Source organism: Pecten maximus, chromosome 3 (assembly GCF_902652985.1).
Source record: "Pecten maximus chromosome 3, xPecMax1.1, whole genome shotgun sequence".
Taxonomy (NCBI): Eukaryota; Metazoa; Mollusca; class Bivalvia; order Pectinida; family Pectinidae; genus Pecten; species Pecten maximus.
In genome coordinates, this window is record NC_047017.1 from 27,473,093 (window position 1) to 27,497,720 (window position 24,628).

Sequence of the window (24,628 nt, forward strand, 5' to 3'; positions counted from 1 at the left end):
TCTCATTTCTCATAATCACTTTGGCGGAATTTTTTGAAACACATGACGGAAGTTGCAGATTTGTTATTGTTTTGTGTTTGAAGCAAAGATATTGAAAAGACATGCATTAGGTAAAGATGATTGGAAAAATATAACGCAAGCAGGACCAGCGATGCATTTTATAAATATCCTATCAGTCCTGTTTGTATGACGGTATCATGTGTTCTATGTGTATCATCGTATGAAATCAGTCTCATCAGGTTGGGGAAAACCACAAAATTGCGGAAACACACCTATTATAATTGTACGTCAGTTTGAGTATGAATTTGTTAGTAGAATTGTTACTACTAAAAATGATATTTCAAATCTTTCTAAATTGTCATTTTCCATATTCCCCTTGTTATTAAGATTGCATGTCAACTGCCACATTAATAATATTACATCAAAAGTATCAACATGTCCAGCTGTCATACATGAACGGTATACATATGTTTATTGACAAGGCCAACCACTATAAATGTATGGTATACAAACATGCATGGTACATACTTATCGACATGGCCAACTGTTATACAAGTATGGTATATATATAGACATGGCTAGCTGTCATATCTCAAAGATATATGAGCAATTATAACTTTAACTTGAGACTGTTGAGCGTCATGCCTTTCACATTAGATTGGGAAACAATAATTGGAAATGACAATGATGTAGATGTAATTAATGATAAAATATTAAACAATATTAGAACATTAGCTGAAACTTACATTCCTTCAAAAAAGATAAGATTACGCCCAAATGACAAACCTTGGATGAATAGTATAATTAGAAATAGATTAAGAAAGAAAAATAGAGTTCATAAAATAGCTAGAAACACTAACAAGGAAAGCGATTGGCTTAAGTTCAGAAATTCTCGTAATGAAGTTATTGAGTTAATCCGGGAAGCAAAATCTAATTATTTGACAAAGATGCAAAATTCTCTATTAGATAAAAATCCTCCTCCTAGAAAATGGTGGCAAATAGCCAAATCAATAAGTGATCTAAATAATAAATCTACCTCAAATCCCCTCACAGTTAATGGTAATACATTATTACATCCTCTTGATAAGGCTGAGGCTCTCAATAATTTTTTTACTTCCATATCTAATGCAGTTGATGAAGATCCTGATGATATTGTTGATGAATTACCTCTCCTTAGTCACTTGGATTTTAATAATATAGAAATCACTGAACAAGATATAGACCAAATTAAAATAATCAAGGAGAATAAACCACCAGGACCTGATAATTTGTCACCTAAAATTGTAAAGAATCTTTTACCCTCACTTGTCAAACCTTTAAAAATTCTTTTTCAAAAAACTATAGACCTTGGTAAGATTCCACTTGCATGGAAATTTTCAAATGTAAATGCCTTATATAAAGGTAAAGGAAACACTGATGATCCTAGTAACTATAGACCCATTGCAATTACACCTTGTTTTATTAAAATACTTGAAAAAATTATTTTCAAGTATGTGTACAATCATGTAAACAAACATCATATAATTAGTGTTCACCAATCTGGCTTCCAGAAAAATGATTTTACTATTAATCAGTTACTCACAGTATATAATACAATTTCAAAAACTTTAGATGAAGGGAAAGATATAAGACTTGTTTTCTGTGACATTAGCAAAGCCTTTGACAGAGTCTGGCATAAAGGATTATTATATAAATTTAAAAAATATGGCATAAAAGGTAATCTCTATAACTGGTTTGAAAATTATCTCTCAAATAGAAGACAACGAGTTGTATATGATGGTTATTCATCTAGTTTTAAAAATGTAAATTCTGGAGTCCCTCAAGGATCAATTCTTGGGCCTTTTCTGTTTTTACTCTTTATTAATGATCTAACTAATGAAGTATGTACCAATATAAAGCTATTTGCTGATGACACTTCTTTATATGTTATTGTAGATGATGACTTGGTAACTCCATGTATGGAATTAAATGAGGATTTAGAATCTATCAACAACTGGGCTAGCCAATGGAAAATAATCTTCAACCCAAATAAAACTATAGCATTAACCGTAACAAAAAAAACCAGAAATCATCCAACACTTATTTTTGATAATCAGCCTCTGAATGAGAAAGATATACATAAACATCTAGGAGTCACATTCAATTCTAAAGGCACATGGAGCAATCATATTCAAGATATTTATGAAAAAGGTTATAAAAGATTAAACATTTTAAGAATGCTCAAACATTAAATTGATAGGAACTCATTAATTACACTATATTGTTCATATGTTAGACCAATTTTAGAATATTCAGATACTGTTTGGGATAATTGTACTACTGCAGAGTCGAAATTACTTGAATCAATTCAAATTGAAGCAATGAAAATAATAACTGGGTTAAGAAGTGGAACATCTCATCATAAACTTTACATTGAAACTAATTTAGAACCACTTATTGAAAGACGTCGCAAACATAAACTTATCCTAATGTATAAAATATTGAACAAAATGACTCCTGAATATTTATTTGATATTGTTAGACCCTATATTAACAATAATGCTCCACATCATAACCTTAGAAATCATAGATTCTTTAATATTCCTCGATGCAGAACAAACTTGTATGATAACAGCTACTTCATTGATGTCATGAAAATTTGGAACTCCCTTGAAACAGACTTAACTAGTGCTCCTTCACTGAATATTTTTAAATCTAAATTGAATAGAAATAGACCTTTAAACACTGATACTACTCACTTATTTAAACTTTGCTCACCTAGACAATTAAATATCACTCTTTGCCAATTAAGAAACTCTGCTAGCAACTTAAATTATCACAGATTAATAGATCATCTAATTCCAAATTCAGCCTGTTCCTGTGGTTATTACTCTGAGGATCTAGACCATTACTTCTTCTATTGTCCAAATTACAACCATATAAGGCACTTTATACATGACATATTTATACAAGTTGGTTTTATAGATATTAACTTACTAACATGTGGTAACTATGAACTTTCACTTGATCTTAACAAATTTGTTTTAAGTAATGTAGAAAGATTTATAACTAATTCGAGAAGGTTTTAATTCTCATTGAATCAATTAATTATATAATATTTCATTAATATGTATGTATATCATTATAATTGTTCAATAAAATACTCATCTTTCTCAATGTCAGGTAGGTGAAGCGCTTTTGCTTTACAAAATTTTGTATAATTATCTATTTTTTATATATATATATATAATGTTTACGTATATAAATAAAAATATTTCCTGAACTTTTGATACTTTTCAACTAGAAATTATTCCATTAAACTATGAAAAACTACTTAAACTATTACAATGATGTGTGTATGAGTGTATGAGTGTATGTTCAAATGTTATAAATAACCCTAATTATATAGCTCTATTGTTCAAGTTGTCTAGAAAAATTCTATCAATATTATATTATCAAAATGTCATTTACATATGTATGTGGGAGAAGACTGATATAGGCTAAGCCTGTTGTCAAATCCCTTTGTACTATAAGATCTTGTATAATAAAATTTGTTGAAATTGAAATGCCTTTCACAGCTGTAATACATTGTTTATTTGATTTTCAGCTGCTGTGTACTATTTAACAGACTTTTCATCATGCCTAGAGGGAAAGCTTCAGCAGCTGGTGCTGGTAATTTTTCTCCTTATTTTCATGTTCAGAGAGTAGACAGGATTGAAACTGTCCATCTGTACTTCTGCTGACATCAGTTCTGCACAATTACTTGGTTTCCATGAACCGCTTGAACTCTTACCTTACCAGAAGTGATTTACTTTAGACATCTTATATCACAATCACTGCATCTAGTGGCTTTAACTGCTGAAAGTGGATCAAACTTTCTTCTTTGCCTATATTAACAAAGTCAAGAGTTAATGTACAAAATATTTCTTACAGTATTGGAAAAAGTGACTGATTATGATAAACTGATAATGAAATTGTAGTCTACTGAGTAGTTTAATGAAGGGCAGCCAAAATCAAATATACAATCTAATTATTATAATTTTGTTGATTATTTTGGACAGTCCTATCTTCTAAATAGGGAGAATTGAATTAAGATCTTTCCGATTTCAGGAGTTAAAAAGCCCAGAGGACCTAAAGCTCAGAAATTGCCGGATTCATTTGCACCTGGGACGATTCTAGGAGACCTGCGAAAAAAGGAATGGAAACTTGGCAAGGAGATCGGCCAGGGAGGATTTGGTCTTATTTATCTAGGTAGTATAAACTTGGAAAGGGGATTGGCTAGGGTGGACTTTTAGTCTCATTTTTTTAGGTTGTATAAACTTGATCTCTTTCCAGGGTGGACTTTGGTCTTAGTTATATAGGTAGTATAAACTTGGCAAGGAGATCGGTCAGGGTGGACTTTGGTATCATTTATCTAGGTAGTATAAACTTGACAAGGAGATTGGCCAGGGACGACTTTGGTATCATTTATCTAGGTAGTATAAACTTGTTAATTATATAAACACTTTCTGACACAAATTATTTCATTTCTGATAATGTAACATTCCAGGATTCAAGTAAAAAATCAATTCTGATTAATGAAATGTACTTGGTAAAATCTTTACACGCATGTATATAGAAAAATTGTTAATATTGGAAATACTGCAAATAGTAAAGTATAAGTGGACACTGCAAATTTTAAAATTCATATATACAGTATGCATATAGTCAAATACGTTGTTTTTTTTCCAGCAAACGAAAACGGATGTCCAGTTGAATCAAATGCTCCATATGTTGTGAAAATTGTAAGTTTTGCTTAGTAGTATGATCAAGCAAAAACACTTAATTAAGCACTAGAGACCTAAATAACCTGAGAAATTGTGGTTGATTCATTAAAATATTTAATAGCAGTGATATGTCCTAAAGCTGGTTTAGAAATGGTATAGGCCCATAAACATATGCTTAAGTTGCTCTATACAACACTGTAACTTAAGAAATTGTATTTATTTCTATTTAATGATGGAGTTTTGTATTTCTCTATTGAACTTGAAGTCAGCAATACAGTGTATATCAAACCTCTAAGTGTCTGTAGTACAATCTTGTTGTGCACTGTGTACACTGGGACATTTATACCTGGGCAGCTATATATATGATTAGTTGTATTTTATGCAGAATACATCACTATGTTGTATTTGTGAAATGATTTTTCTTTGATTCCAGGAACCACATTCCAATGGACCATTGTTTTGTGAACTCCATTATTATCAGAGAGTAGCCAAAGCAGATATGAGTAAGATGGGCTTTCATTTTAATAGACTTACAGAAAATGTATATATGACTTGGCTGTAGTAAGGGAGCTACAATTGTTGATAAAAAGCAATCATAAGCAATGGTCTATTAGACAATATAAATGTGAAAGTCTTATAATGATGTTTTCTGTAAGTTATTGATGCCATTGAATGACACAGGATCTTGTAATTATACCTGTTTGCAGAGAATAACTTATATGTGTGAGAAGGTTTTAAGATCATTACAAGCCCCTTTAGTTATTTTAACCCTTGTTTGTTATTGGAGGCAATAACAAATTATCATTACTTTTATTGTTTTAAGTTGAAGCATGGAAAAAAACAAAGAAGTTGAAATATCTTGGGTTACCAAAGTTTATTGCAACTGGTTCCTATATGCGTGCAAACATACAATATAGATTCATGGTGATGGAGAGGTTTGGTTCGGATGTACAGAAACTGTTTGAAGGTGCAGGGAAACGCTTTGAAACTCATACAGTATACTGCCTTGCACTGAGAATGGTAGGTATAATATTATCAGATAGGAGAGGAAAAGTACCGTTACTAATAAACCATACTTTTAAATGAATTCAAAGTTTTTCCTGATATAATTGATGTTTTTGTTAGTTGTTGCTACTCTGCTGCATTCATCTCATAGATTTCCTATTTTTGTCTCACTTCATTATTCTCACTTTATTTTATGAATTTGTAACTTGTATTTTCCACAGTTATATAAAACGTATTCCTCTTTTATGTATAAACAGTTATATAAAACTTATTACTCTTGTATGTTAACTTTATTGACAGCTTACTGACATTTTTAGCCCACCATCATCAGATGGTGGGCTATTCAAATCGCCCTGCGTCCGTGGTCCGTCGTCCGTCCGTCCCTCCCTCCGTCCGTCCGTCCGTCCGTCCGTCCGTCCGTAAACAATTCTTGTTATCGCTATTTCTGAGAAAGTACTGATGGGATCTTTCTCAAATTTCATATGTAGGTTCCCCTTGGTGCCTAGTTGTGCATATTGCATTTTGGGACCGATCGGAAAACAACATGGCCGACAGACAGCCATCTTGGATTTTGACAATTGAAGTTTGTTATCTCTATTTCTGAGAAAGTATTGAAGAGATCTTTCTCAAATTTCATATGTAGGTTCCCCTTGGTGCCTAGTTATGCATATTGCATTTTGGGACCGATCAGAAAACAACATGGCCGACAGGCAGCCATCTTGGATTTTGACAACTGGAGTTTGTTATCACTATTTCTGAGGAAGTACTTAAGGGATCTTTCTCAAATTTCATATGTAGGTTCCCTTTGGTGCCTAGTTATGCATATTGCATTTTGGGACCAATCGGAAAACAACATGGCCGACAAGCAGCCATCTTGGATTTTGACAATTTGAGTTTGTTATCGCTATTTCTGAGGAAGTACTGAAGGGATCTTTCTCAAATTTCATATATAGGTTCCCTTTGGTGCCTAGTTATGCATATTGCATTTTGGTACCAATCGGAAAACAAAATGGCCGACAGGCAGCCATCTTGGATTTTGACAATTGAAGTTTGTTATCGCTATTTCTGTGAAAGTACTGAAAGGATCTTTCTCAAATTTCATATGCAGGTTCCTCTTTGTTCCTGGTTATGCATATTGCATTTTGAGACTAATTAGAAAACAACCTGGCCGACAGGCAGCCATCTTGGATTCTGACAATTAAAGTTTGTTATCGCTATTTCTGTGAAAGTAATGAAGGGATCTTTCTGAAATTTCATATGCAGGTTCCCCTCAGTGCTTAGTTATGCATATTGCATTTTGAGACCAATCGGAAAACAACATGGCCGACAGGCAGCCATCTTGGATTTTGACAATTGAAATTTGTTATCGCTTTTTCTGTGAAAGAACTGAAGGGATCTTTCTCAAATTTCATATGGAGGTTCCCCTTGGTGCCTACTTATGCATATTGCATTTTGAGACCAATCGGAAAATAAAATTGCTGACAGGCAGCCATCTTGGATTTTGACAATTAAAATTTGTTATCGCTATTTCTCAGAAAGTAATGAAGGGATCTTTCTGAAATTACATATGCAGGTTCCCCTCAGTGCCTAGTTATGCATATTGCATTTTGAGACTAATCAGAAAACAACATGACTGACAGGCAGCCATCTTGGATTTTGACAATTGAAGTTTGTTATCGCTATTTCTGTGAAAGTACTGAAGGGATCTTTTTCAAATTTCATATGTAGGTTCCCCTCAGTGCCTAGTTTTGCATACTGGGACCAATACGAAAACAACATGGCCGACAGACAGCCATTATAGCTAAATCTTAAATTCTATATATAGGTTCCCCTTGTTTGAATAGTACTCGAGGGCTGTTTCTGAATTTACACAGATAAGTAAGACTTAGAGGAAGGGAAAAGTAGGGAAAAGATCAATCTGACATGGAACCTATAAAGATCATTCAATGGTGGGCGCCAAGATCCCTCTGGGATCTCTTGTTACTACTTGAAGATTTTACCAGATTTAGCAATGAAATAAGGATTTGATTGTGTAATTACCAGAACTAGAGTTCGCATGACAAACAGACTAGATGGAAAGTGTTTGATGTTTTTGTCACTCTCAATCTTTCATAGATATAATGAATATAAGTAACAGTGCTCAATGACCTTAAACCAGACATGATGTTTGACAGATAGACGCCTTGGAATACATGCACCACAATGGTTATGTTCATGCTGACATCAAGGCTTCCAACATGTTACTTGGCTTCAGAGCGGGCAAACAACAACCTGATGAGGTAACCTTGTGACTATTTTTGCAGAAGTTATTCTCCTTTATCAATAACAGTATTTGAATCTTCGTCTCCAGATCTCCTCCCACAGTTTTCAGCTGATATCTTTAAAGCATGGTAGGCATTACAATCATGATATATCCTTTAGTTTATTTCAGTATTGGATTATTGTCTGGAGATCGCCTCAGTTTTTAACGAATCTCTTTGAAACTTGGGAGACTTAATAACAACAGTATATAGTTGTGCTGTCTTGAACAACATTTTGATTGTCTGTTTGTGCAATTAACATTAATCTCATTTTGTATACTGGTATTTCAGTATTTGATTTTTGTCTGGAGATCCCCTCCATTTTTCAACCAGTCAATTTCAATATTGAATCTTGTTGAACCTGTCTGTAGATCTTCCCTTCAGTTTTCAACCAACTTCTTTCAACTTTTTAGATTTTGCTTGTGGCCTTTTGAACAGACAATTAATATTCCATTCCCATATTTGTTTTGATACAATAATGAATGCATTTCTCTTTAGCATGGGACTGATGTATATTGTTATGCCCACAGTACTCTTGTGGTCTACACGTATGAGGTTTTTATACCATTTTTGTCTACATTTATGATGTTTTGAAATTATTTTTGTTAGAAAAATAAGCCTAAAGTTTATTGTTTAGGTATACCTGGTGGACTATGGACTGGCTGTGAAGTACCAGAGAGATGGAGAACATAAGGCATATAAGGAGGACAAAAGGATGGCTCATGATGGAACCATAGAATTTACTAGTACAGACGCTCACCTTGGAGTAGGTAGGTATCACAACTAGGAACAAGGAAAATAATATGGCGCATATATTTATCATTTAGACTAATAGATTTATTGTATCCCTGACTGTCTCTGTTCAGCACTTGTGATGAATGTATTGTGGCACAAAAAAATAATGTATAAAGAAAATAATAAAACCAAAAAGAGACATTTCCCCACAAATTACACATATAAAAGTCTGGAGCAGGCCTAGCATATTTCACAGACTAAATATTCTTTATTTTAACAAGTACACAAACAGTCTAGGACCATGACATATTACTTTAATACTTGTTTGTCATACAGCACCATCTCGTCGAGGGGACATGGAGATCCTGGGCTTCTGCTTGCTACAATGGCTCTGTGGCCGTCTTCCCTGGGAAAGCAACCTGACGAACAAAGACTTTGTAGCTGGGGAGAAGTTTAAGTAAGTATTTCTTATTTGTAAGGGAATATGCCAAACAAATAGTTTTGTACATTTGAAGAACTCTTTCTTAAGACTTTTCAAAGAAATGTCAGCAGCAAAATATCTTTCTAGTGGTCAGATAAGACGGGCAAAATTGGTGAAAATACCCCGAACTATATCACATTTTTGTGCGATGATGGTGAGCTAGTCATATCGCTCTTAGTCTGTGGTCCGTCTGTGGTCTGTTTGTCCGTAAAATATTCTTTGTTATTGTTATTTCTTGTAAAATACTGGGAGGTTTTTTCTTAATAAAAATCATGTGTAGGTTCCCCTTCACTAGATGTGTCCATTTTATTTCGAGTCTGATCAAGAAAACAAAATCACTGACATTTGGAGTTAAGTATTGCTATTTTCAATTCACAGAAAGTTATTCATAGATATCCCCTTAGATTTCAAAAGTAGGTTTCCCTTGTTAGCCCACCATCATGAGATGGTGGACTAATCAATTCCCCCTGCATGTGTGGTCAGTCTGTCGTCCGTTTGTCCGTCTGTAAACAATCCTTGTTATCCCTATTACTTCAAAAGTACTGGAAGGATATTTTTAAAACTTTATTTGAAGGTTCCCCTTGGTCCCTAGTTGTGCCAATTTTATTTAGATTTTTTTTTGGTAAAAAAAAAAATGTCCAGGCAGCCATCTTGGATTTTGATCATAGATATTTGATCAGAAAATCAAAAAGGCTGACAGGTGGCAACTTGGATTTTGGGAATTGAAGTTTGTTACTATTTCCTGAAAAGTACTGGAGAGATATTTTTCAAACTTTATGTGTAGGTTCCCCTTGGTCCCAAGTTGTGCCAATTCAGTTTTGATTTCTGATCAGAAAATCAATATGGCTAACTGGTGGCCATCTTTGATTTTGAGAATTGAAGTTTGTTATCGCTTTATTCTTGAAAAGAACTAAAGGGATATTTCTCAAGCTTCATATGTAGGTTCCACTTATTCTTGTTATCAGAGGTTAAGGGGAAAAGTAGAGAGAAGATCAGTCTGACATAGAACCGATAATGACCATTTAATGGTGGGCATCAAGATCCCTCTGGGATCTCTTGTTATCAGTCATTAAAGTAGGAGAAAATGCTAGTCTTAGATAGAACTAATAAATATCATTCAATGGTGGGTGCTAAGATCCCTCTGGTAGCAATGCTAAAATTAAAATTTTGATGTCTGATGTATGTAGCAGCGACATAAATGTAATTTAGGAAGACATTTTCACCATTACTGGTAGATTTATTAAAAACAAGAAAGACAATCTACTACATAGAAATGCTAAATATAATTATTATGCATGAAAAATTGTTTGTAACTACATAATGACTGTCATTGCCACACCATGGTTGGGGAGACACTACATTTGATTGCAATGCATTGTGCAGGTGCAAATCTGTTGTGATGCAATCTTAAACATTTTGGGTATACCCTTTTATGCTCGGTCATCTATGGTTTAGATGCTGAAGTTTTGTATATAAGTTTTTCCTAGGGAGTCTAACATTGATCATATGAAGCTAAATTGTGAACAAAAATAAATTGCTAGTTGTTTAACACATTAATGACCTTGTACATTTTACTAACATTCTCTAGTTGTGTATATTAACATCAGAAAATAAATGTAGTTGTTGACAGATGTTATCACGGATTACATAATATTGTTGTATATAGTTTGTGAACAAACACTCAAATTTTCTTTGAATATTGTTTTTTTTTGTCTTACACAGATATACAAAAAACATTTCCAGTTTGATGAAAGCTTGCTTTAGTGATGGTAACATACCAGGTAGGTATAAAGAGGATCGTGAGAAGATTCATGTTTACTTGATGTGTATGATAAGACTTATAGAGTTACATATTGTATAAATAATTTCGTAAAGGAAACAATGTGGAAAAATCATCAGATGTATGCATGATTTTTGGCCAACAAATATGTCTACAAAATACTCTGTGATGATTTCAATGAAAATAACCAATTTAGTAAATGCAATGCTCTGTAAGAGTTTAACCCTATGTCCTCTTTGTTCTATTGTATCATACAGATGAAGTACAAAAGTACTTTGAAATGGTGAAGAAATTACAATATGATGAATGTCCAAACTATGAAAGCATGAAGACGCTATTCAGAAAAGGTCTCAAAAGACTTGGAGTGAAGGATGAATGGAAACTAGATTTACCCCTCAATGGTCCTGTCTCACCAAAGGTAAATATCTCTGAGTGGTCTTGTCCGACCGAAAGTAAAAATCTAATGGTGGTCTTGTCTCACTGAAGGTAAAATCTCTAATGGTGGTCCTGTCTCAGCGAAGGTAAAAATCTAAAGGTGGTCCTGTCTCACTGAAGGTAAAAATCTAAAGGTGGTCCTGTCTCAGCAAAGGTAAAAATCTGATGGTGGTCCTGTCTCAGCGAAGGTAAAAATCTAAAGGTGGTCCTGTCTCACTGAACGTAAAAATCTAATGGTGGTCCTGTCTCAGCGAAGGTAAACATCTAATGGTGGTCCTGTCTCAGTAAAGGTAAAAATCTAATGGTGGTCCTGTCTCAGCGAAGGTAAACATCTAATGGTGGTCCTGTCTCAGTAAAGGTAAAAATCTGATGGTGGTCCTGTCTCAGTGAAGGTAAAAATCTAATGGTGGTCCTGTCTCAGTAAATGTAAAAATCTAATGGTGGTCCTGTCTCAGCGAAGGTAAAAATCTAATGGTGGTCCTGTCTCACCGAAGGTAAAAATCTAATGGTGGTCCTGTCTCAGCGAAGGTAAAAATCTAATGGTGGTCCTGTCTCAGAAAGGTAAAAATCTAATGGTGGTCCTGTCTCACTGAAGGTAAAAATCTGATGGTGGTCCTGTCTCACTGAAGGTAAAAATCTGATGGTGGTCCTGTCTCACTGAAGGTAAAAATCTGATGGTGGTCCTGTCTCACTGAACGTAAAAATCTAAAGGTGGTCCTGTCTCACTGAACGTAAAAATCTAATGGTGGTCCTGTCTCAGCAAAGGTAAAAATCTGATGGTGGTCCTGTCTCACTGAAGGTAAAAATCTGATGGTGGTCCTGTCTCAGCAAAGGTAAAAATCTAATGGTGGTCCTGTCTCACTGAAGGTAAAAATCTGATGGTGGTCCTGTCTCAGCAAAGGTAAAAATCTAATGGTGGTCCTGCCTCACTGAAGGTAAAAATCTAAAGGTGGTCCTGCCTCACTGAAGGTAAAAATCTAAAGGTGGTCCTGTCTCTTCGAAGGTAAAAAACTGAATAGTGATTATCTGATAGTGGTCCTGTCTCAAAAACAGTAAAAATTGCAGTACAATAATTCCATTTCATCAAAGGAAGATTTGTCATAGTAGCATTCATGTCAACAAATGTGACAGATTGTTATGAGGGTAAAAAAACTGCCAAAATCCTAGTCCAAACAATCCTCTTCTTATAACAGTGTGTGTATTGCATGCTTCATCTTCTTAATTACAGAAGGCAGTCAAACGGAAAAGTACCGGAGTTGAAGCTGCTAGTTCCGCACCAAAACAAAAGGCTGTGGTTAAGACTACATCTGCTACAAAACAAAAGGAATCAACACCTAAGAGGAAAGTAGCAACACTGAACAGGAACAAAACAGGGGTTCAATCTCCAAAGGTTGTGCCATCTCCAAGAGCAGTAAAGTCTCCCAGAGGAATTATTCCTGGTCGTCCTTCTCCTAGTAGAATTATCCCTGGCCGTCCAACTCTACTTCCTAAATCACCAAAAGCGGCTGCCATTAGGGTGAAATCACCAATTTCCAATGGAGGCAAAAAAAAAGGTTGGACATGTGGAATATCATGATCTCAACTGATCTCAAGGTCACCAGACACTTTCAAGGTTACTGAAAATCGTGAAATCTAGAAAACAACTTTCATTTCTCATTAAGCTTAACCATTCGGTAATTAACTATTATAGAAAATAGACCTCTCCAAAGTCAATGTTACATGACAGGACCTGCGACGTAACACAAACTTTGTGTGGAAACCAAATCCTTTAAATTTTGTAAACCACTAGCTTATTGTAATTATAACCCACAAATTCTTTCAGCCTTTTGTGGTATCTACCTTAACAAATATTTGATTCTACGAAAGTTCTTCTGGCACATTTTCATTTAAGCAATTTAACTTGTTATAAATTTAGATTCAGTGAAAGTACATATTATGTATGTACGTTATATTACAACATGTTCTATGGGAATTAACATGGATTGGTTGAGTGGCACAGTGGTAATGCCTTTCAACTAAGGGTGCATTTCTATTCAGAGCTGTTAAAGACAATCACTGTTTTCGTAGTTGATAACTGAAAATACTGTTTTTAGCTTGCAGGGACGAAGCTATTGCTATGAGTTGGTGTCATCACTGTTGGTAGATAGCTGAGTTCAAATTTGTATAAAATAGTGTTGTGTCAATACTAATAAGGATACAGCTTAGGTATTTGACATTTGTTCTTTGTGACACGACCTTTCCATTGGTGTTATATTAGCAGACCTGCTGACCTTGACCTTTGACCTACTTTACGAAAAGTTTATCCTTGGCCACAGTATGTTAGCCGTATGAGATAGAACTTATTTGACATTTGACAGAACCTTTCCATTAGTGTTATATTTGCGGACCTGTGGGCCTTGACCGTGATCTTTGTTCTACTTTTAAAAAAAAGGTTTAATCTCTAATTTTAACCCACTCAACGAGCTATGTTCTCCTCAGACAACTCTTGTTTTGGATGAGGTACCCACAAGTTTGATATATTTTGGCCACAATAGCAGATGCGCACGAAGATACAGTATATGTTTGTGTTCTGAAATCATCTCCGAGATGTAGTATGCAGTTAATATGCAACTGATAATAATATTAGCCTAGTTTCCAATTCACCCATTATGGCACCACTACTGTCTGTACGTTTTCTGGGACCTGTGATACATTCACCCCATTTGCTGAGAAGAATTGTTAAAGCAGATATAAACAAAAGGTGTTTTCATTGTTCCATTGCAGCCACGACAACAAAGCGACGAGTGAAAAGAAGAAAAGTTGCGACAGTGGATGTCAGCATGCAGACCTCACCACCATGACAAAAATGACTGTTAAAAAGGTAAACTTTATCAACAGCATGCCAATTCTCAAAGAGGACAGCTCACCACCATGTAAGGGACAACACAGGCTCCATGATCAGTGAACATTACCTTTAATTAGACCTTGTTGGTGTATACATGGAAAGAAGATCTGTGTCTGTAGTGGTTTGTTTTCTGTCTTTGGGAGTTCAGCATTGTGTGTAGATGATATTCAATGCTGGTGGGACCAGATATAATTATTGGTTGTAGAGTGTAACTATTGGACTGACCAGTTTTATTATGCAGACATAATTTTGGTTGTAGAGTGCAACTGTTGGACTGACCAGTTTTATTGTCGCACTGGCCCTCCATAGGTAATTGTTTTAACCATTAAGTTTTATATTAAATGCCACATACTAGCAGTTGATGATGAGGTTTAAATTCCAGTATTTTCAACAATCTTTACATTAGGGAGAGAACTACCTTTCGCTTGTGAACGGCATTTAACGGTACAGATAGAGTACCAGTATTAGATCAAGTTTGTAATTGTTCTTGTCAGGTTAAAGATTTTCTTTTTGTTTTGCACATGAAAACAGAAAAATTAAATGATCAATTATTCATTTTTTTAAGGATTGACTTTTCAATTTTGTTTCGATTATCGGAGGATAGCTATAAGCGAAATCTGGTAAAATTGAAATGTTTATCATAACAATGGGATGATATGTGACAGTTTTTAATCAGTTCTGTAACTAGACAGTTGAGAAGCAATCTTATTAAAATACAGATCATCATCATACTCTATATATGATATAAAGATCTGATGGCGACTGAAAGGGGGTAATGTCCAATCTAAACAGGGTTGAACACGTTATCAGCCTCTGATCTCTCCGTTTCTTTGCTACTTTGTCCTTCTGGATGGGTTTGTCCATTATAACAAAAGAAAATCCACAGGCTACACATACTTGGGCAATGGGCTTGGGCATCTTAGTTTGGTTGATATCCGGGACACTTGAAGATTATTGATTCAATGACTTACAACAGATGAAGATGGGAAACAGACTTTGGCAAAATTTTGTCTTCTGATTGGTTGTTTGAAAGGTCATCTGAACATGATCTTTGTTGACCACCATCAAATCTTCATTACCTAGTGTATAATGATCTGTATTTTAATCAGATTGGTGGAGGAGAAGCTAGAATACTTGAAACCAGATTTGAACTTAAGGTTTAGGTTTTTCAGATTAATGTAGGTTTTTAATTTGATGCCAGATGTCAAAGTCTCTTGGCAGAATCTGTACAGCTGAAGTCATTATAAGGAATAACAAATATCACTATCCTATTGAAAAACCTTTTAACCAACATGGCTTTGAGGTATGGGACACCACAGGCATCTGCTTATGGTTAGTAGGCATATTTATAGAACAAATACTACTAGTAACCCTTCTCCTACTATATCAGCAAAGTGTTACACTCGGAAAGTCGAAAGTAATAGGCGAGCTTCGATTCACTTTGAATGTTACTTGCATCTGACAAAAATATCTAATAACTTTAGCAATGTACCTTGGTTTAGAATCCTTAAATATCAATGCATCGACTGTGGAACGGATGTAGGCTGTATGTCTTGGAGTGGTATGCAAGGGGCAATCTGATTGGTGGACAGCTCTTTGGACAATATTAACTATAATTATCAACCAATCAATAGGTTACTTCCATTCCACATTCATAAGTTCTAACCAGAAGAAGACGCCTGTGGTGACACAGAGCTATCTGTAACAGTAAAAAAAATATCTATGGGGCCATTCATTCATATCTACACTAGGAAAGGGACCATTCATATATCGATCCAAAGTAGTTATATTTCATCGAGTCAGTCTTTGACTTAACATAGGTGGAAGTGACTCGACATGCGATGGGAGTGATTTGACATGGGGTGGAAGTGGAAGTGATTCGACATGGGATGGTGGGATGGAAGTGATTCGACATGGGATGGAATTGACTCGACATGTAGTGGGAGTGATTTGACATGGGGTGGTGGGGTGGAAGTGATTTGACATGGGATGGTGAGATGGAAGTGACTAGACATGGGATGGTGGGGTGGAAGTGACTTATGGTTGGATGGAAGTGACTCGACGTGGGATGGAAGTGACTCGACATGGGATGCTCATGGTGGGGTGGAAGTGATTTGACATGGGATGGTGGGGTGGAAGTGATTCGACATGGGATGGTGGGGTGGAAGTGACTCGACGTGGGATGGTGGGATGGAAGTGACTCGACGTGGGATGGAAGTGATTCGACATGGGATGGTGGGATGGAAGTGACTAGACATGGGATGGTGGGATGGAAGTGACTCGACATGGGATGGTGGGATGGAAGTGATTCGACATGGGATGGTGGGGTGGAAGTGACTAGACATGGGATGGTGGAGCGGAAGTGACTAGACATGGGATGGTGGGCCGGAAGTGACTCGACATGGGATGGTGGGATGGAAGTGATTCAACATTGGTGGAAGTGATTCGACATGGGGTGAAATTTACTTGACATGGGGTGGTGGGGTGGAAGTGACTCGACATGGGATGGTGGGATGGAAGTGATTCAACATGGGGTGAAATTGACTAGACATGGGATGGTGGGGTGGAAGTGACTCGACATGGGATGGTGGGGTGGAAGTGATTCGACATGGGGTGAAATTGACTAGACATGGGATGGTGGGGTGGAAGTGACTCGACATGGGATGGAAGTGACTCGACATGGGATGGTGGGGTGGAAGTGACTCGACATGGGATGGTGGGATGGAAGTGACTCGACATGGGGTGGTGGGGTTGAAGTGACTAGATATGCGGTGGAAGTGACTCGACATGGGGTGAAATTGACTTGACGTGGGGTGGAAGTGACTCGACATGGGATGGAAGTGATTGTGATAGCAATGTCATACTACTGGTATAACCATGCATATTATTATGTTATTGTTTGCTATAAGACTCATCCTTCAATTGTTTCTCATTCTGGTGTACTGTTTTATTACATTTTGTATTTAGGTATGAACCCGCATTCACTTTGTGTGTGTGACTTGGTGCAGGGTCCATCTGGTGTGCTTTGGCCTCTACAATTTATATACCGTATTTAGTTGTATCAAATTTAGGCCTTTGCACATATTGTTATTCCATAAAATATTACTGTATAGAAATTGTTGAAAATACCCACCCAGAAATTTGTTAACAGGTTTACTATAAATTTTGTGCTTTCTTCTTAAATTCTGAATATTTTTTATAGAAGAACTAGATAATTTTCCATTCTGGAATGATGATTCTAGAATTGAATTTACTGAGTATTTATGTGAGAGATTCCTCACAATTTCATTGATAAATATGTTTTGTAACCTGCTCTCCATAATCATCTATTTCTTTCAATTTAACACCTTACTTTCAGTAATGTAAAATTTTCTTCTTTTCCAAATAAACCAGGATGTATATATACAGCCTTGAAAAAGGCTTTGAATTTTGCTATGTGGCCTTGGATTTTCTTTTGACCCTGAAAAGCTTTGAATCCTGGTCTGTGGCCTTGAAAGGTCATTGAAAAAAGGTAACTGTGTTCACAGACACAAATGTGTGAAACTGTACATGTTGGAAAAGAAAATCTGTTTAAATATTTGGTCTTTAAATTCAAAGGTGAACGTTCAAAAGCAAGTTTGTATCTCAAAATGATGGATCAGGTATTGCAAAAAGCATTACCCGGTATGTAAAATTTCTTTTATTCTGTATGAAAAATTCCTCGAAAAATGTAACAAAGCCCTGAAAAAGACTTTATTTTGGTTTAACCAGACCACCTGTTAACCGAGAACAATATACCTCTATCATACAAACAACTATTCACCGTAAATTATGGACATGAACCATTTCAATGTTACCTTGTTATGTGAAAAACTGGAGTCTTTAATTAAAAATGTTGAAGATCACAATATATCATTGTTTTACAATCAAATCAAATTTTAATGAAAAATAAATACCAAAAACACTACAATTGTTTTATATTGTCCTTTTACACAATTGTCTGAAATCTGGGTCCTTGTATCACTTCTACTTGAAGTTCTAATTATCAAGATGACCATATAAGGTGTGTATTGTCTATAGCAGCTGCCGGATCGTCCTTTTTCTGTAGAAATAAACCCTGTAATTGAGCAGGACTACATTTCCATCCATGACTTTCTACAGTTTGTGAAAACAATTCTGCCATTTGTTGAGACTGGTCCGGATAAAATCTGAGAAACATCTGCTGCATTTGATAGGGTGTGCTGTAATCAATGAGTTCTTTAATATCTACTCTTCCTGCACGAATTAAAGCTGGGTCTAACCTGAAACAGGAAAGGTCATTTTTGTACTGAAACAATAAAATCGAGGTAATTAGCTTGGATTTACACACTAGTATACAGGACTACAATGCAATAAAAAGAACATGAAAAATCATTGTTACTTCTATGTATTAACTATTGACCCAATCATGTCCACAAGTTTCACAAGATTCAGTGAGTATGTCCTATTTACAATCAGGATATCGTAAAAAGGGGTTTAACTCGTAATAAAACCATTGAAGAATAAAAAGCAAGCATGTAACAACTTAAGATTTGGATAATGTGCAAAGATAGGAAGTGGTTGAGATAGTTATTTCTTTACCAGTATTTATATACTTACCTGTCTATATAATTTGTTGTCATGAAGATAATGCGGGCCTCTGCTGATGCTACACCGTCGATAGCATTCAACAGTCCACTGAGTGTAAGTCTACCCATACCCTGGTACGCCACCGGGTCTGTGAACAGAGGTTACAATATAGAGTGTCTATCTAGTAATAAGTCTACCCATACCCTGATACGCCACTGGGTCTGTAAACAGACAGAGGTTACAATACAGAGTGTCTATCTAGTAATAAGTCTACCCATACCCTGATACGCAACTGGGTCTGTGAACAGACAGAGGTTACAATATACAATATATAGTGTCTTTCTAGTGTTGTCTATCCATATCCTGGTACGTCACAGGGTGGTCTGGTGGCACAGTGGTAACACACTCGCCTTTCACCTAGACTGGGGTTCAACTCACCAATCGGACGTAAAATCTGGTAAGGTGTTCATGACTAATAGCAACTTTTAAGAAAAATTGACAGATGATGGGTGACGTAGGCGAACTGAAAATTCTGGGATGCAATCACATGGGCTTGATATTTTCCTCCGACCAAGAATGAAAAAATAAACACCCAGGTCTAACCCCTAGATCACTTATTTCCTTCTAGGGTGGGCCGCTACATCACCCATTGAAATAATAAGTGATCTAGGGGTCAGACCCAGGAGTTATTTTTCATTCTGGGTCCTAAAATGTGTCAAGTCCCTGAGGATGTGATCACGTGGTGGATACATTTATGTATATATATCCATGGTAGGTCCCTACATGTGAATTTGTTCTTTATATTAAAAACATCTATTTCTTGATCAGTTAATTTTAGTGTAGCTATATTACACAGTACTAGCAGCCAATACTCACTCTCCTGAGCTAAATCCCTGTTTAGGAAGGCGGCGTCCACGTCCTCCAAGAGGACAATACTTTGTTCTGGAGCTGTGGTCAGTAGGTGGTTCAGACGGTCATCTGACATTCCTCTTTCACTGAGGTTCATTACACATATACTGAAGTCCAGCTCACCTGTTATAAGTAAACCTCATGGTCAAGCTCCACAAATGTAGACAAATAATAAGCATATCAAAATATTTTGCTTGCAGATATTTTTATTGTAATAAAATTGTGTTGGTATAACTATTTTGTACATTCTCCTGTAAAAATGAAATTATATATTTGGTAGTATTTATGGGGGGGGGGGGGGGGGGGGGGGGGAGGATATGGGGAGTGAGCAGAAAAAATGGCTCAAGATTTATAAGCAGCATAACTTTGACATTGTAATAAATTTACAGAAAATGAGAAGCATTATAAATATGGGTATTGTTTGTGTTTGTGAGTTTCTCTTTTCTGTCAACCTTCAAATATACTTACCATAGGATTGAATTTCATGCTTACACATTTTACCCTCAGTATTAAAGTTATCTATTGTGAAAGTGCAGTTGTATTAATTATTTACCTGCTAGAGCGGTAATATAGCTACTTTTGCCACAACCTGGAGGACCATACAGAAGATAGCCTCGTCTGTAAGGAATGCCTCGGTCCATGTACCATTTAGGGTTATGTGTAAATTCTCTTATGTCTGTCAATATCCTCTCAGAAACACTTTTATCTAGGATAACTGACCCAATGGGACGCTTTTTCCTGGGGTAACCGAATGGTCGCCACTCTGCTCCCATAGCCGTGTACATGACAGTTCTCCCTTCTGTTTGTTCAAGGGCAAGAACTTTGGCTTCCTCCAGAATACTGAAAAATAAATTTCTGTCACGACCAAATGCAGTTAGGGTTACTGATTCCCATGGTACACCTCTGTGCATGTCAAGCATTTGCTTTTCTCGTGTGCGTTCCACACGAATCCATGTTGACTTATGGACAATGAAATGAGAACCTGGACTAGGAACAAAGTCAAAATGTGAACTGATTCGACCAGTCTCGGATTGAGTAAAAGTAGTCTCAACACTAAGATGCTGTGTTCGAGTGCTTCGTAATGTGATCCAGTTAAGTAGCCAGTCATAACTCTTGTCTTTACTTGGAACCTCCATACTCATCATACAATGTCTCCTGAACAGAATCATGCCAACCTGAGAGCCTTTCCTCAGCACGGCTGTAGCAAATCCCAGTCCAAACAACCCTGCTCCAGCACCGAAGTAGGGATTGTCTGAAAGGGATGTGGCCATTTCAATCACACCCATACTTAATTGTTGGCAGGTCTCAACTTATTAATTCATTCCTGAAAATAGATACAAATACAAATGTACACGAACATCTTTATTTGTGGGTTCAACTGGTTTAAACTATTTTATTTTGATGTTGTTAACAAATATATTTACTATTTTAATCATTTTATTTCCAGAAGACTTTGATATTAGGATGACAAAAAGATGAATCTTGTGTTTAATACGCAAACTCGTCTATAATATCGCACGTCAGTTGTTGCTAACATTAACCAATCCAAAATCACCAACCTAATCATGTATTACTATTACTGAATGCGTGCATAAATAACGAATAAAAATTGAAACGTTTAAAGTTCTATTTCTGTATTTCCAGTTAGAAATGATCGTTATGTTTTGTCTGGCATATGCATCCTGCTGGTGGAGTCCCGCATTGGGCGCTTATGCGAAGTAACTGGGAATTAACACTTCCACACTTTCGTTCCGACCACCAGTGAGGAATTGAACCAGGGTCTACAGCGTGATATTTTCCGCCGCTAGACATTTTCACCACTCGAGATGTGTCACTGTTACGGTATCATAAATTGCTAGTGCCGTCCTGGACTTTTATCGTTTAACATTTGGAGAAAACCTCTGTTTTTATCATTCATGCGCCTTGTTTATTACCCTCCATTGGAGTACAACTCGGTCAGTCTCTGGATAAGGATAAAGTAGAAGTCATCTGTCCGTCAATTCAGTCCGTCGGTGTCACCTTGTCAGAACATTTTATTCAATCCTTCGTCTAAAATATAAACTTTGAATCCGACCTTTTCATTTAGATATTTCGAATTAATTAAATATAAACACAAGTTACACTTATTTTACTTATTTAAAATACAATGTTGCCGGTAACACGAACATCTTAACACAGTAAAACTTACTGTTTCACGCTTTCACTTCTGGGCGCAGCCATATTGAAACCCGGCGACACCTAGCGCCTGTAAAGTAACATAAGGGCACACAACTCCGTACATCATTAACGTGAGAGCCGACTAAAAATGGCATCGGACCACAATTAATTTCCCTCTTTTATTCTACCAAAGAAAAATCAAAATTGAAATATTTTAGAATTTTGCAAAAAATCTGGTTTTCACTTCACGTTGTAGAACTATTCAAGTTGAACCTACAGTGAGCTGGAAAGTACCTCATGACCTGCATTTAAGAAAGATAGTTATATTCAAGTGTAACCACCCCACTATATTGTGGGAAAATCCGGAAAAACACCAAATATTACTACTAAAGCCTTATAACTCCATATGTCCTGCCACACAAACAAACCTGGAAATGGTGTCAAAACAAAATTATATCACTAGAATAAATATTGCCCTATGAATCTATGCTAAAATGACGCCCATATCTGAAACATCTAAGTAAGGAAAAAATATTTAGCAACAGTCCTGACATTTCCATAGGTACTACATGAAGATTTATAAGGGGCCTGTTCATTTATGCGGACAAACTGGTTCTCAGTTTTTAAATGTAATATTTCAAACATATATCTTGGCAGACCTGCGAATGTTAATATAGGCCTTGGAAGTCTTTTTCAAGGCTCGTCTGAAAACAGTATAAAATCACCAGGTCCGTCTTTATTTCATAGACGAACATCACCGGTCTAACTGGTGCAAGCGTTTGGACCGCAAAAAGGAAAACGGCCCAGCACCTTAGCAATATATCATTGTGTAATTTAAATAAAGTGATACGTTATAAAATACTGTTCATTATAGTATGAGTAAATACTAAATAAATAGTCGCGGCATTAGAATCTAATCAAGTTTTAAAATTGATGCACCTGATCACCTGATGCTGAAATAATTGGATGATTGTTAGGGTCCCACTGCACTGTCCCCGCTAGAGAATATGGACATTAGGCTTGCTTATACACTATTTTTATGTATACTGCACTGAAGTAGCAAGCGATACATATAAAAAGTGCTTAATTGTTAACAACGACATTTAACTGCACACTATCTTGGGTAGTAAAAATGTGTGCTTGTTTACGGACTCCTCATATCTATTCAGAAACGGCTCCGTAAAGACATATCTATATATGACATTTTTATTCTGTTGCATGGATACGTTCTGTTTTCTCTGTCTACGGCTCTGGAACTATCCCATTCCGTCAAATGATGGGTACTCTATCCACACCTGGAACTATCCCATTCAGTCAAATGATGGGTACTCTATCCACACCTGGAACTATCCCATTTAGTCAGATGATGGGTACTCTATCCACACCTGGAACTATCCCATTCCGTCAAATGATGGGTACTCTATCCACACCTGGAACTATCCCATTTAGTCAGATGATGGGTACTCTATCCACACCTGGAACTATCCCATTCCGTCAAATGATGGGTACTCTATCCACACCTCTGGAACTATCCTATTTAATAATGTGATATACACTGTCCACACCTCTGGAACTATCCCATTCAGTCAAATGATGGGTACTCTGTCTACGGAACTATCCAATAGTCCACAGCTATTCCATAATATGATGGACACTGCCCACACCTCTGGAGTTATCCCATTCCGTCAAATGTCCATAGCTCTGGAACTATCCTATTTAATAATGTGATTGTCCACAGCTCTAGAACTACCCCATTCTATAATTAATGTGATGGACACTCTGTCTACAGCTCTAGAACTACCCCATTCTATAATGTTATGGACACTGTCTACAGCTCTGGAACTATCACACTTGATGATGTGATGGACACTCTGTCAATACCTCTGAACCAATTGTCTATAAAGGGCAAGATTCCCCGACTTGAGGTATCAATAACCAGAAAATCGACGATGGAAATAACAGATATCCGGACTGGGCCCTCCAAATTAAGTAAAACAACAAAGGTCAGTTGGAGTAGAGAATAGTATAAAGATACCGCAGCAGGCCAGTTTATATCGCGATGAGTGGACCCACAGGCTCCAACACACTGATATCCGACAATTATACAATGAGACAGTCAGACAACACACATTGATGTTTACAGATGTTTTATATCTTATGTACATAAGGTGTTTATATGGTGCATATAGTATCTCATAAAATTATAAGATATCTGATATGACGCTCAGTGTAATACAAGTTATCTCCCCTGGACCTTAGAATTAGAAAAATTCTCTAATAATAACATTTGTTATTTGATATTTGTATTGATTTAACCAAAATGTGTCACCAACAAGCTGAAAGGATCCTTAGTCTCTTAGGCCAATGCACAGGAATTAAACCCTAATCCCGAACCATAATTTAAACCTAACCTACCTCTTACTCAAACCCTAGCCTAACCCTAACCCTAATATAACCTAGCCCCTCTAATCCTAACCTAACCTTACTCTAACCCCAACCCTAGCCTAATCCGTCACCTACCCCTACCCCTAACATTACCTTACTATAACCCCAGCCCTACAGTACATTATGTGTAGAGGACAGACCTACAGTACATTATGTGTAGAGGAC

The 24,628-nt window shown here is 36.3% G+C and overlaps 2 protein-coding genes across 4 annotated transcripts; one reads left to right on the top strand and one right to left on the bottom strand.

The window, feature by feature from the left end:
- LOC117323769 (serine/threonine-protein kinase VRK1-like) lies at positions 1-18,311 on the top strand. Of its 3 annotated transcripts, none has more exons than XM_033879206.1 (13): positions 1-110; positions 3,587-3,651; positions 4,090-4,230; positions 4,711-4,763; positions 5,179-5,248; positions 5,569-5,765; positions 7,925-8,029; positions 8,688-8,820; positions 9,122-9,242; positions 10,989-11,047; positions 11,304-11,464; positions 12,710-13,093; positions 14,245-14,354. In XM_033879206.1, the coding sequence occupies exons 2-12, from the start codon at positions 3,618-3,620 to the stop codon at positions 13,055-13,057; spliced, it is 1,422 nt and encodes a 473-aa protein (XP_033735097.1). In that variant the 5' UTR covers positions 1-110; positions 3,587-3,617; the 3' UTR covers positions 13,058-13,093; positions 14,245-14,354. The 3 variants fall into 3 exon arrangements, with proteins under 3 accessions (XP_033735097.1, XP_033735096.1, XP_033735095.1); XM_033879205.1 differs by having other exon boundaries at positions 2-110; positions 12,710-13,034; positions 14,245-18,311; XM_033879204.1 differs by lacking the exon at positions 1-110 and adding an exon at positions 182-283 and having other exon boundaries at positions 12,710-13,033; positions 14,243-18,311.
- LOC117323770 (mitochondrial chaperone BCS1-like) lies at positions 18,079-22,138 on the bottom strand. The gene is made up of 5 exons (XM_033879207.1): positions 22,050-22,138; positions 20,415-21,185; positions 19,829-19,984; positions 18,983-19,100; positions 18,079-18,645 (listed from the first exon to the last, which is right to left on the bottom strand). The coding sequence occupies exons 2-5, from the start codon at positions 21,145-21,147 to the stop codon at positions 18,390-18,392; spliced, it is 1,263 nt and encodes a 420-aa protein (XP_033735098.1). The 5' UTR covers positions 21,148-21,185; positions 22,050-22,138; the 3' UTR covers positions 18,079-18,389.
- Positions 22,139-24,628: the final 2,490 nt, after the last annotated feature.

Bases quoted from the DNA above. Each gene is read 5' to 3' on its own strand.
- LOC117323769 (XM_033879204.1), top strand. From the start codon at position 3,618: ATGCCTAGAGGGAAAGCTTCAGCAGCTGGTGCTG. The intron at 4,764-5,178 runs GTAAGTTTTGCT...CTTTGATTCCAG, and splicing joins CTCCATATGTTGTGAAAATT to GAACCACATTCCAATGGACC. The intron at 8,821-9,121 runs GTAGGTATCACA...TTTGTCATACAG, and splicing joins AGACGCTCACCTTGGAGTAG to CACCATCTCGTCGAGGGGAC.
- LOC117323770 (XM_033879207.1), bottom strand. From the start codon at position 21,147: ATGGGTGTGATTGAAATGGCCACATCCCTTTCAGACAATCCCTACTTC. The intron at 19,985-20,414 runs GTAAATAATTAA...TACTTATAACAG, and splicing joins CTATATTACCGCTCTAGCAG to GTGAGCTGGACTTCAGTATA. The intron at 18,646-18,982 runs GTAAGTATATAA...TTCCTGTTTCAG, and splicing joins ACAACAAATTATATAGACAG to GTTAGACCCAGCTTTAATTC.